The sequence below is a fragment of the Megalobrama amblycephala genome, linkage group LG5 (genome assembly GCF_018812025.1).
Source record: "Megalobrama amblycephala isolate DHTTF-2021 linkage group LG5, ASM1881202v1, whole genome shotgun sequence".
NCBI lineage: Eukaryota > Metazoa > Chordata > Actinopteri > Cypriniformes > Xenocyprididae > Megalobrama > Megalobrama amblycephala.
Window position 1 is genome coordinate 30,277,650 of NC_063048.1, and position 14,778 is coordinate 30,292,427.

A 14,778-nucleotide genomic window follows, 5' to 3' on the forward strand; every position below is an offset into this window, starting at 1 on the left:
GCGACTTTATATCTCTCAATTCTGACTTTATATCATGCAATTCTGACTTTATATCATGCAATTCTGACTTTATAACTTGCAGTTGCTGAGAAAAAGTTAGAATTGTGGGATGCAAACTTGCAATTGCAAGAAAAAAGTCAAAATTGTGAGATAAAAAGTCACAATTACCTTTTTTATTTTTTTTATTTAGTGACGGAATCAAGCTTCCATAAACTCGGAATGCATTAATTTGAACAGTTTAGCCAATACCGATAAACTTTTAAAAAACTATTAAAAACATTTTTGTATGCGATTTTCTTTAAAATAAAAATAAAACCTAAATACTAAAATCGTTTAAAGGCTTCAAATGATTTTTGTCATCACACAATCTAAAAAATGGATATTCATTTAGCGATAAAGATCACATTTTAGTAAAGGTAATTAAATTGCGAAAATAGGAGGCATCATCAGGCACAATTAAATTTACAATATGAACTTTATATATATATCCAATATCAATAAAATAATATAATATAATACCAATATGTTACTGATGTATTGTGCATCCCTAACTTTAAACAACTTTTTGGTTACGATTTTTTTTGTTGTTGTTGTTGTTGCACCAAAATGTAATTATTAACAGATCTTTTCTTATATGTTGTGATGTACATCCTAAAGAAATTGATTATAGAATTCATTGGTTATGTTTGGTTGGAGGCCAAACTGAATGCAAGCTTGCAGTCAATTTGCAAGAAAGGGGCTGTGTTTATGCATGGACAAACTTTTCACAGTAAGATCAATAACATGAATTTAGAAAATAAATAGGGTGAATTTTAATTTCATGCTGATTTAAACTGAAGACTTCATGTTCAAATCAAGTTCTTTGATTTTATTATTTTATTGAAATTATTATTGTTGGTGGTAATCAACAGGGCTCCACAAATGTGGTCCATAAAATAAAATAACCTGCAATATTCCTTTTAGCCTGGTGTTACAGTAGGTGGTCAAAAACATCTGTTATTGACACTTTTCACTTTATATTCTGAGCATTTATGTGTTTGAATAGTTCTAAATGCAATTGTTTTGGAAATGATCAAATAAATTGGGTCAGTTATAATGGTGACACAAGGTATCCAGAAGGGTGTTTTTGTCCTAATCCAAATCATTAAATAAACCTTGACAAGTGAATTAAACAGTAACACGCTTTCCTGAATGAACATGTTGAACTTCAGTAAGAACACTGACATTTGCTCTGGGATTAATTAATCGTAACGTCATAATTTTGTTTCAGTTCATTGTAGTGTTGCTAGGATTCACAGTACCATAGTGAGAGTGTTGTAGAAATGTTAGAAACAGTTCTGTTCGCTTACACTAATGTTATCACTTGTAATTGCATTCAAATGACGCTTTTCAGTTGATTGTGAAGCATTTCCCTCCATTCTGATTTGCAGTCTTTGCAGTTTTTAATCACATTACTGCAATATTTAACACTTTCTTTAGAGGGAAAATGCAATGTCACAATTCATTCCAACCCATTTAAAGGGATAGTTCACCCAAAAATGAAAATTCAGTCATTATTTACTCACCCTCAAACCTGTATGAATTTATTTCTTCTGTGGAACACAAAAGAAGATATTGATACCAAACAGTCGATGGGCCCCATTTACTTTAGAAAAAAAAAATACTATGGAAGTCAGTGAGGCCCATCAACTGTTTGTTACTGACATTCTGATATTGAGTGATGTCAGAATTTTCATTTTTGTGTGAACTATCCCTTCAAGTATTACATCTAATCAAATGTTACCACTTTATGAGCACGTTTCTAACAATAACATTGTTCACACAAATCCAGGTCATTCCTATAAGATGTTTTGTTAAGCAACAGTAGCAAAGGGGGGTGGGGCTTATTGAAGTGTCAAGTCATTGGCTGTATTAGTCACTGTTCACAAATCTTGAAGAATAATGTTTGTTTGGAAAAAGTGCTGAAGCTTCTCTCGCATTGCACTATACTTCATTTAGCAGACAAGGTCACTCGTAAAAAAACAAAGCATTTCTAAAATGATCCGTCATACCTGATTTATGAATGAAAGGCAGGTGTGAAGTCAGCAGGGAATATGTATTCAATTTCAGCAGCTTGAATATTTTAATTTCGCTGCATTTATGGTGTCAGTGCCGCACAGGTATAAACCGGCACTGTGAGGAACAAGAACATCATTTATAACAACTGTTTAAAGCTTTTAAATGCACTTCAGCTCCATTTCCATGTCAGCATCTTTCGTGAGTGCCAAAAATTCAGGGTTATGCATTGTGTGGTGACTGTTGAAATTGGAATATGGGAAGCAAATGTGTTAAAAAGATTCTTTGGTGCCTGTTGAAAGCCACTTGCGGCGCAAAACAGGGACACTTCAATGTCAGATGTCGTCCTGCATTTCCTAATACCTGATGCTCCACAGGCACAGAGCCAACCTCGCTTTCTCTCTGCCGCCTGTGACGGCATGAGCTCGATACAATCAGTGCTCCTCATGTTTAATAATGCCCCTCCATTAAGTGGACGTCTCTTCTGGTTGGGATGCTAGAAGCTTTAGAAGTGCCTGCCTCAGCTGTTGGCCGACAGGATGTGACGAGTTATTTAGTAAGGGTCGATAAGAGGGGGTTCTGGAGATATTAGCAGCTTTTAATCCCTGGTAGACGTCCAAAAGGAACGTTAGGCATTTTATGTGGTTTTTTTTGTTGTCGTTGTTTTTTCATACACTACCGTTTTAAAAGTTTGAGATCAGTACGATTTTTTTTTTTTTTTTTAATGAAATGAATTCTTTTATTCTGCAAAGATAGTTACAAACGATTTCTGTTTTAATTAAATGCTGTTCTGATGCTGTTTTGAACTTGAATTAAAGGGATAGTTCACCCAAAAATGAAAATTTGATGTTTATCTGCTTACCCCCAGGGCATCCAAGATGTAGGTGACTTTGTTTCTTCAGTAGAACACAAACGATGATTTTTAACTCCAACCGTTGCCGTCTGTCAGACGTATAATGCATGTCAATGGTAACACAATTTATAAGAGTCAAAAAACATGCATAGACAAATCCAATTTAAACCCTACGGCTCATGACGGCACATTAATGTCCTAAGACACAAAACGATCGGTTTGTGCGAGAAACCTAACAGTATTTATATCATTTTTTAACCTCAAATACACCACTATGTCCAACTGCGTTCAGCACTCGGTTAGTGAGGTCTGATCGCGCTCTGACAACGGCAGTGATGTCTCGCGCTCATTTAAGTATAATCGTGAGACATCACTGCCGTTGTCAGAGCACGATCAGACCTCACTAACCGAGTGAGAAGTGTTCCAGAAATTGCTCTTATTTACCTCATTTCTAAACATCTCTTCTCAAGGTTTTTTTTTTTGTTTTTGCAGCATTTTTGATAAGTAAATTAGACAGTTTTATTCTCAAATCAACTTTGTCTAACATAGTTTTACTGTAAATTGAGAAAATATCAGTGTTGCCATATGGCAATGCTGTACCACTATGGAAAAATAGGTATGTTGCCATATGGCAACTCTGTACCATAGTGAAATTGCAGTAATGTATTTCCCCATTGGGATTTTTTATAGATCGTAGAATCAACAATATGATTGCTGTTATTTATTTATTTTGAAGTGTATTTTTGTAGTATAGTTGCATTTATGTATAAATAACAATATAGCAATACCCCCCTTCCGGCCCTTCTCAATTTTTTGATTTCATAATCTGGCCCTCGAATGAAACTACTTGAAGAGCCCTGCATTACAGTATTAAGGTTTCCCAAACTTTTGAACGGGGTTATTTTAATAAACTCAGCTATTTTTATGTAAAATATCTTACTTAGGATAGTACTAAATAAAAAATATCATGCATTTTGTATGATCTCTCTTATTTTGTTAAAATTATTTACATTTTCACACCGTTTCACATAGTTTTTCATGCAACTGTATGATAAAGTGGTATGAATTGGATTGGATATTATTTCTACATTGGCTGGAATAAACTGTTATAATATATATGATGCTTTTCTTTTTTTATTGTTAAATTAAGCAGCAATGTGATTTTTAAATCTGAAAATCAAAATCAAGGCTTCTCACAGCCAAATGCATCTGAAGCCTCAAAAGCAATTAGAACTGATAACAAAATCCTCTCTGGATACCTTGTGCCAATTAAGAGTGAATTACTCTTTCTCTATCCAAACACAGAAATCCTCTGTAGAATAACATGCGAGAAACCAAAAGTACTTGAAAATGCAACACTTGCTAACGTAGGATTGGTTCATAGGGTTTTTAGGCTTGGCTCAGCGAGGAGTCATTTATGGTCCAGTTCTAATAGTAGCATTTATGTCTACCTTATCATTACCCATTTAGTATGGTAGACACCTTGTCAGCAGCAAATGGTTGTATTTGTGTATACCTCACCTTAACAATTCCTTGAAATGAGTCAAATTGGCCACTCAGAGCTGGTCTAAAACTCCTAGTCTCAGCACTTACGCTTCTTCAGGCATTGCTTTGGGCAGGTAATGGCCCTCAAGCATAACTCACTGTTTAAGGAGCACTGGACTTCTTTCTTTTCCTGAGCCAGGAGTGAGAGAAGCAGGGCGTATTTTCGGAGCACAAAACCACTACTCAAACAGCCTCAATTAGCAGCGCCTCATCAGGCAGCCCTTTCATCTTCCAAAGGACAAAGTGCGTCTGTTTTTGTGTGTATGTGTAGCTCCCATCTTCCACAATGAGTGCGGGGACTATTATTAGAGGCAGGACCTCCGTGCCTGCTCTCCCACATGCTAGGTGTCATCAGAGCAGCTGAGCTCAGAACCGATGAGTGGCTCAGTGTGGGCACATGAAAGCCCAGTGAGTCTCCCTGGGTTAAACCAGCCCGAGCCAAGGGTTTGATGTTCCTCTCTGTCTAAGAGCAAGGCTTTTAGTGCAAACAAAGCGTCTGCATGCTGCTGACAGCCAGGGTGGGCAGAGCCTAAAATGCCAAGCACTTGGGAGCCCTGGCATGGATGTCTCTGAAACACCGGGGTAGAGACTTTAGGTGTTAATCCAGCTTTTAGTGCTGATAGAGACGTGCTGTGGCTTGAAATTTTTCCAGTTAGTTCACATTTGCGAGTTGTAGCTTGCAATAGAAAAACGCTACAGCACCACACAATATTATCTGTGCACTAAGTCATCAACCTAACAGGATTTAGGCCATTTTTTTTTACATAATGACAAGAGTATGTCAGAAATCAATACATATCAAACAGTGAAATATTATTGGAATTAAAAACATTTACACTAGTTACAGTGAAAGTTACTTTCCCACCCATACTTTTGCATGGTAGTGTATATTAGGCTTATTTATTTTGTGAAACTTCTGTGAAACACTCCTATTTGCACAAGTATAGATATAAAAAAAAACAATTAACATGTTTCAAATGCTGGCATGAGTTTCTTGACTTTTGGCGGAGGCAATTGCAAGATAATTGTCGAGGAGGAATAAATGAAGATTTTGTGTTGCTTTGCTAACTTTGCTGAGCCCTCAAATTAGCAACAATATATCATTTTCTCCACAATACTTTAACACATTTTGTTCCGCTCACTGAGGCTCATTTCACCATTACTGTATATTAGATAATAGCTGCTTTTTTAATGCAGCACTTTCCAAGGACAGTCACTGGGTGATGTATCCAAATGGAGATCCAGCCGCCTGAACTGCTTTTTAATCATTAACACGACTGGCTCATTAGTGTGTCAATGACTTCCGCAGCCTATCCAGACGGCAACAGATTGTCAGCGTCTGGATGACAGTGGGATTTCGTAAGGCATGCGCTGCTGTGGTTTGAGGGCATTTGGATTCCTTTACACTTCTAGTGCATTTCCAAGCATTTACAATACATGACAATGCAAATAAGAATTAGTCGATGATGCATATTAGTGCTGCTAAGGCACACTAAATAGCTCTGTGAACATCTTACCAACCAATAACACCCAAGCATTTGCAGCAAGTTTTAAATGAGAAAATATCTATAAATAGAATTGAACAATTCTGGTTTAAATTCATGTTTTAATACTAATAAAACTAATAGTTTTGGTTTTGTGTTCAGTTCCTGTTTGGCAGTGTTTCCTTTGCTAGTTTGTCTCCGTGGACGTTGGTTGAGTTATACAGATATACGTTAATTATCTCTGTGTGTATATTAGCCTTCAGTTCATTCAATTTTTTTGTTCCGTGTCGTCAGTATTTTATGTTTTTTTTTCTTTTTTTTTTCGCTTTTTCTCCTGAGTTCTCCTGTGAATGGAAGCTTGTTTCTGCCATGAAATAAAAATAAAAAGTATTGCGACTTTTTACCTCACAATTCTGATATTTTTCTCGCAATTGCGAGTTTAAATCTCACAATTCTGTATTTTTATTTCTCAGAATTGTGAGATGTAAACTCACAATTACAAGTTATAAAGTCAGAATTGCGTGATATAAACTTGCACTTCTGACTTCTCGCACTTCTCGACTTTATAACTCACAAGTTTCTGTATCAGTGTTGCGGCACCATTGAATAACTATTGCAGGAAACTGTCTGAGTATTTTAGTGTGGTGTTCCATCTACATTGGCAAAAGATTGCCTTTAGACTGGGAATCAAACATCAACCGGTTCCTGGTTCCCAATCCTAGACAAGCACCTCTCGCATTACATTTAGATAACATAAATATCTGGTTCTTCTCTGTATATTCTGTCTTTGATAATCAACAGATGAATTATCCATGAGCAAATTCTGGGACATATTTGTGTCTGAAGTCAATGGACTTCAATATAAGTATCGTCAGATGCTGCTGCTTCTACCTTGTCACGTATTACTTTCATTAGCGTGTGCTAACACTGGTATGTCCCAATGACATTCACTGCATTTCAACAACATGCCAAACCATTGTGAATTCACATTAGAAAGAAACATTAGCACACTATTACACACTGCGTAATGTGAGATGTGCTTCCTCTGTCAGTGTCAGTTTTTCACAGATTATTCCAGGAACGTAGCAGTGTTCACCTCCCTGCAGACTCAGGGCACACCTCCAGCGAGAGAGGGCAGAGCGCGTCTCTCAACAGAGCTGATGTCTGCAATAACTGAGAGCCAGCTCGCAGGGAAAAAACACACAGCACTTGTGTGATTCAGCGACATGCACACACTGTCTGATCAATATTTATTTCAAAAGAACTGAAATACTGTTTATACATAATAATAATGTATTCTTACTTTCTCACTTTCACAGAATAGGAAGGGACCATAGAATTTGTCCAGTGACCTAGAAACTCTAAATTATTCCCTGCTGAAAAATCCATAGGTGTGTTTTGTAACATGGTAGCTTGCTTCTAGCTGATCTAAAATGCTTAGTTCCTATAAGCTTGTAGACCATCTTGGATCAGCAACAAAACAGCTACTTGCTGGCCATACTAGCTTTAAGGAACAGATATTTTGAAGAATGTATTGTACATGCAGTGAAAATCAGTGGGGTCCAAAACAACATTGGACTAGGGGTGTGCAATATTAAAGAGGTCCTTTTATGTGCTTTTACGAAGTCTTGATTTTGTTTTTGGTGCAATACCTTTGCAAGCATGGATTTAGAGGGTTAGTTCACCCTAAAATGAAAATTCTGTCATTTATTACTTACCCTCATGCCGTTCCACACCCGTAAGACCTTCGTTCATCTTTGGAACACAAATTAAGATATTTTTGTTGAAATCCGATGGCTCTGTGAGGCCTGCATAGGGAGCAATGACATTTCCTCTCTCAAGATCCATTAATGTATTAAAAACATATTTAAATCAGTTCATGTGAGTACAGTGGTTCAATATTAATATTATAAAGCGACGGAAATATTTTTGGTGTGCCAGGAAGCTTCGGAGCATAATGAATCAGTGTGCCGAATCAGCTGTTCGGAGCGCCAAAGTCACGTGATTCAGCAGTTTGGCGGTTTGACACGCGATCCGAATCATGATTCGATACGCTGATTCATTTATGCTCCGAAGCTTCCTGAAGCAGTGTTTTGAAATCGGCCATCACTATATAAGTCGTTATTTTGTTTTTTTGGCACACCAAAAATATTCTCGTCGCTTTTTAATATTAATATTGAACCACTGTACTCACATGAACTGATTTAAATATGTTTTTAGTGCATTAATGGATCTTGAGAGAGGAAATGTCATTGCTGGCTATGGAGGCCTCACTGAGTCATCGGATTTCAACAAAAATATCTTAATTTGTGTTTCGAAGATGAACGAAGGTCTTATGGGTGTGGAACGGCATGAGGGTGAGTAATAAATGACAGAATTTTCATTTTTGGGTGAACTAACCCTTTAACATGACGTTTTAAAGCCCTGTAGCTAAACACTTCATCAACACTGTAATGTTAGCTAGCAGGCTAGCAAAGCCACAAGTAAAAAAAAAAAAACATACTTACAGGTTGTGATCCATAAACAACTGATTGTCCCGTCAGAGTAGGAACTGCTCCGTCTTTGAGGAGAAGCTTTTGTGCATAAACAGTATTCTTCATAATCTGTTCGGTGGTTAGTTGTGCAGTGACAGAGATCAACTTTTCCATTAAGGGGTGATATTTCCAGGGGCTTATTTTTTTATTTTTTATTTCTTTTTTAACCTTATTATATGTGAATACTTATTTTTAAATACAAATCTAAAACCACCAGTAGCCAGTATAGGTAAATCAATGAAATCTTAATGAGTAAGTCACTGAATAAGTTATTCAAACAATTTGTTCAAAATGGCTGATTCAGAAACAAAGCAAGTTCTTCATGAATAGGTTATTGAATCATTCACTCGAACAATTCATTCATGCAGATTCATTCAGTACCGAAACGCTGCCTTGTGTTGCATGTTTTTGTTTGGTTTTTGCAAAGTGATTGACATACTCGATAATGTGTGCTTGCACTTGGTTAAAACAGCAATTACAAGATTATTGTAGATGATATACATATCGCTCAATCCTACATTGGACCCCATTAAGTTTCATGAACAAAACAAAAAAAATATTGAGACAATTTACAAAATCTCGTATTTTGTTTTCCACAGAAGGGGGGGAAATGCTGGTTTGGAGCAATATAAGCATGAGTAAATGAAGACATAATTATGTTCATTCCTAAACACACACCAACCTGCACACAGCTCCAACAGACCTTATTACATGTGGGTCACCTTGACCACCAGTAATCCCTTGCCCTCCCTGACCTTTAGGATATTTCTTCTCCAGTGCTTCTACCATGATGAAGGGTTCAGTCTCATCTCATTCCCATTTATTTCAGATCATTTTGACCATATTGATTTTCTTCCTGTTAAGTACCACTCTACCATGACATGGGGCTCCAGGAACGTGGTTGGGAACCCCTGCTATGGAGTAAAAATATCATTATGTTTAAAAATATCACTTTAGTCTATTAGCGAATAAAGTAAAAACTCGGTTCAGGTGTTGTTCTTGCCTCTTTGCATGGCTGCAGCGAATATTACTCCTCTACGATTGGACATAATGTGTGTAACCACTGTCGCTGTGAACTCCTCAGCAACATCAGATTGAACTGAATGCAGAATATCAATGACCATCCTGACACCTGAGCGCTCAGAGGGATAAAGTGATCCAATTAGGCTTTCATTAAGCTTTAATGAAAATGCATAACTGCATGGCTGCTGGGTACAGCCCCGTTATTGTCTCTGTAGAAATGCGAGGCATGTGTCACAGTGTCACATCAGCACACAAACAATATATCAGAACCACTTCAAGTATGCCAGGCTAGTGCATGATCCATCATTCCCTTGTACATACATTAATGCCGCTGAAGCCCAAGGGCCATGAGTGAACGGTGGATAGATACAGGGAATTCAATCCCAGTGTCTTCCATCATGAAATAATCTATAGAAATCCTGGGCACAGGGCAGAATAAAGCAATCTGCAAGAGGCTCTGCATTAAAAAAAAAAAAAAAAAAAGAGACTCCAATGCACAAGAAATAATTATGGGGCTGTGAACCAATCAAAACATTTTATTGCGTTAATTCAGATATGATGTTTCATTAATCAAATCAGTCAAAATAAATCTTGACACAATTAAAACAATAAAGCTAGCACTATAGCTGCATTTAGTTGATTAAAAATACAGTAAATATGTTGTGGAAAATTATTACAATTTAAGATATCTGTGTTGTATTTTAATATATTTTAAAATGTAATTTATTCCTGTGATGCAAAGCTGAATTTTCAGCATCATTACTCCAGTATTCAGTGTCATATGATACTTCAGAAATCAGTCTGATATGCTGCTTAAATGGTTAGTTCACCCAAAAATGAAAATGATGTCATTAATGACTCACCCTCATGTCGTTCGAAACCCGTTCATCTTCGGAACACAGTTTAAGATATTTTAGATTTAGTCCGAGAGCTTTCTTTCTCTCCATTGAAAATGTATGTACGGTAGACTGTCCATGTCCAGAAAGGTAATAAAAACATCATCAAAGTAGTCCATGTGACATCAGAGGGTCAGTTAGAGTTTGTTGAAGCATCGAAAATACATTTTGGTCCAAAAATAACAAAAACTACGACTTTATTCAGCATTGTATTCTCTTCTGGAATCCTTTCCATTGAATTGATTCCATTGAATCCTTTCATCTGTCGGCATTGGTAATGCACTTTTACGTCGTTGTGGTTGTTTTTGGCGATTAGGACATCCGCGACATTTTGAAGCATCGAAAATACATTTTGGTTCAAAAATAACAAAAACTACGACTTTATTCAGCATTGTATTCTCTTCCGTGTCTGTTGTCAATTCGCGTTCAAGACTCCGCTTCTTCTTCTCCTTTTTTGTTTTACGGCGGTTGGCATCCAGCTTATTGGTGCATTACCGCCCCCTTCTGCTCCGTATACCGTCCATACATTTTCAGTGGAGGGACAGAAAGCTCTCGGACTAAATCTAAAATATCTTAAACTGTGTTCCGAAGATGAACGGAGGTCTTACAGGTTTGGAACGACATGAGGGTGAGTCATTAATGACATGATTTAAATTTTTGGGTGAACTAACCCTTTAAGACACATTTCTTATTATCAATGTTGAAACCATGATCTTTTTTTTCAGGATTGTTTAGAAATGTTTGCCAACAATGAAGAGTCTTTACTGTCACTTGTGATTAATGTAATGCTTCCTTGTGAATAAAAGATAAAATATCAATATATATATATATATATATAATTTTTTTTTTTTTTTTTTTTTAATGTTCAAGATAAAATAGTAGATCACCCAAAAATTAAAATTCAGAAATTTCTCTGTGGAATACAAAAGAATTTATTCTGAAGAATGACTTTTTTGTTTTGTTTTTGTTTTTTGTTTTTTGTCTGACCATACAGTTCAACATTTTTTATCCCTTTAAGTTATGAGTTGTATCTTTTTATTATACTACATTTATCACATAATGTTTTTCCACAGATTGTCATATCGAACTGGGCAGGATACAGCTAACTGTGACACGTGTCGAAACAGTGCCTGCATCATCTACAGGTGAGTCTCAAACTGATACTATATCTGAATCTTTGAGCTTGGCCCAAATTTGTACTCTTGTTTTTTTTTTTTTTTTTTTTTTTTTTTTTTTTTTTTTTACATTTTGATGTTCCATCCATGCACAGTACTGGCATTGAGAGGCAGCTAAATCCTTGATTCAAAAATGTGCATACTAGGTTGCAGATGTCATTTGTACAAGTGCAGCTGTAGTGTCGTCATAGTCAAAATTGTCTCTGTTGCAGTAAAGCTTTGAAGAACTGAGTATAGAGTAAAAGAGTATAAAATCTGTGCTGTTAGCCTGAGCTCTTCTACCAATGAGAATTTTCAAGGAGGGTAAAATGAAGTTCCTTTGATGCATGCGGCAAATGGACATACATTTTTACCAGACCAATTGAAAAATCCACTCGTAGATGGCAAACGTGAACTGTAAAACTAGAGCACTTGGTTTATTTTTATTTATTTATTTATTTTTTTAAAGTTTGTTCTTTATATAGGAATGCAAGTTAGGTAGCTAATGTAATTGTACGATTCTCAGAAACAACCATTCCTGCTAAATTAATGGGTTTGCTGTTAATTATTTTGTTATAAAAGCAATAATCTCTAAATGGTTTTGCAGTTAAAGGGCCTGTTGACTTTAAATGAAGCACTTCAAAAGCATCGTAAGTGCTCTCATTTTCTACACAGATAGCACATTCTGTTATTTCCACATCTCTTTTCCTCTCTCTCTCTCTCTCTCTCTCTCTCTCTCACTACATACAAACATGAACACATATGGGTTGGATGATTTAAAGGGGCCATGAATTAAGAAATACAATTTTCCTTGATGTTTTGACCTATAAGAGGTCATTGTACTAAAAAAAAATCCTGTAATTTTCAGAACTCAAAGATTCCTTGTTAGTCCAGGAACAGCTTTTATTGAAACCAAGCTATCAAAACGACTCATTTCGGATTTTGTCTCAGTATGACATAATAGTGTGATGAAAGACCGCCTCTGCAGAAGAAGATCAGTGGCTACTTTTATGTCATTGCCTCTTTAGCCCCACCCACCACTGGGTCATTCGCGCATGCATGTAGTAGTAAATGCAAGACAGATGCAAACACAGGATTGCTCTAGCAACAAAACGATTTGCATTGCCATGCTAACATTAAGAAGGCGTGGATAAACTTTCTTTTTAACAAAGTCCTATCGCATCGTAAGACACGTTTTGTGGTCGATTCATTGTACTGTGGATTCATTTTTACTAAACACCACGGTTCAGAGAGACTGAAAATAAAAGATGATGCAGTGACGACTATATTGAATCAGACCGCAATGTGGCAACACACAAGTGTGAGTTACATTGTTTTTAATATGGGTCACTATTGCTTTGTCTGTTACAGATCATTTGATATGTACTCACTTTACTTTCACTTTGCCGAAAATGATTAACGATGAATACAACAATGACAGTGTGACAAATGATGGTAATTCATTTACACAAAACACCTTAAGTTATCCTGTCAACTATAACTATGGTTACTCCAAGTACTTAAACTTTATTTGCCACAACCAAGACTTATAAAGCATATGTAATATGCATAAATGTTTCACAAATGTTTCAACTATATACTATATCATGAGATAAACACCTTTATGTAGCATCTTCATTTCTACACTAATATAATGTAATAAAATGTTATGAGATTGTTTTAAATATTTTTAATATAAAAATAAGAAATTTTGGGGGAAAAAAATATACTTTTAAACATGAAACTAAACCGCCAGTTGGTTGCAGCAAGTGACCGTCTTAATGAGTGAGTCATTTATTCAAATGATTCGTTCAAATGCTGATTTATTCAAGAATGAGGCAGTTGTTTATGAATGGGTCATTGAATCTTTGACTTAACCAATTTGATCAAAACGCTGAATCATTCAGTAGTATTGTTGTGAGATGTGCTATGGTTCTGCTGTGATCTTTGTTCAGAACTAACAAACTTTTTGCTGCTGAAATAGAACAGTAACAGTCAATACTGTGTCTAAAATGTAAGTGTAAATTAGGCCTACATTATATATTATGATCCACTATCGATCGCCATGCACTTACACTAAGGCCTGGTTTCACAGACAGGGCTTAGATTAAGCCAGGATTTGGCCTTAGTTTAATTAAGACATTTAAGTGCCCGGCCTAGACAATGGCAGTGACATATTTTAAGATATGTCAATGCATGTTGCTTTCAGTTAAAACAGCTCAAACATGCTTTTTAGTCTGGGACTAGGCTTAAAGGGATAGTTCACCCAAAAATGAAAATTTAATGTTTATCTGCTTACCCCCAGCGCATCCAATATGTAGGTTCAACTTTGTTTCTTCAGTAGAACACAAATGATGATTTTTAACTGCAACTGTTGCCGTCTGTCAGTCTTATAATGCGAGTGAATGGGAACTCTATCAATAAGAGTCAAAAAAACATGCATAGACAAATCCAAATTAAACCCTGCGGCTCGTGACGACACATTGATGTCCTAAGACACGAAACGATCGGTTTGTGCGAGAAACCGAACAGTATTTATATCATTTTTTACCTCTAAAACACCACAATGTCCAACTGCGTTCAGCACTCGGTTAGTGAGGTCTGATCGCACTCTGACGACGACAGTAATGTCTCGCGCTTATACTTCAATGAGCGCGAGACATTACTGCATCTTGGATGCGCTGGGGGTAAGCAGATAAACATCAAATTTTCATTTTTGGGTGAACTATCCCTTTAAGCCTTGTCTGTGAAACCGGGGTAAATGTAATAAAATCAGAGTCATTTTTGCATTTTGGTGATTCCCTAGTTATGTTTTTGTTATTGGCAATTTAATCAGGCTACTTGTCTGGTCGGGCAAGTAAAATTCTCTTGCCCCTTCAAACATTAATGTCGAGCCCTGTTATTCCTTATATATTGTCTTCTGATGTCGATCAGACTCTGGCAAAAAAAAAAAAAAAAAAAAAAAAATTATGGCTGAATTTCACAGTTTTTTTATTTTTTAAACAATTCCTCGTGTGCAATGGTGCAAACAAAACTGAAAAGTATTTTAATATGCAAAACTGTTTTCCAATCATTAGAAGTGGACTTATGCAGTCTCGAAAGTCTTGAATGCGGCATGCATATCAAAACAATGTGTTTCAAAGAGAGGGTCAAAAACAGGATAGAAAAAGCCTATTACTTCTAAATTAGGATGTTTTTTGATGTAAAAAAAATTGACAACATTTAAAAGTGAAA

At 36.2% G+C, this 14,778-nt stretch overlaps 1 protein-coding gene across 2 annotated transcripts in view; it reads left to right on the forward strand.

The window, feature by feature from the left end:
* Window positions 1-14,778, forward strand: part of insyn2ab (inhibitory synaptic factor 2Ab) — a 59,927-nt gene that overhangs the window by 23,258 nt on the left and 21,891 nt on the right. For both annotated transcript variants that reach the window (XM_048191790.1, XM_048191789.1), the window contains exon 3: window positions 11,464-11,535. In XM_048191790.1, coding sequence (XP_048047747.1) covers window positions 11,464-11,535 — 72 coding nt within the window. The remainder of the gene's footprint in view (window positions 1-11,463; window positions 11,536-14,778) is intronic.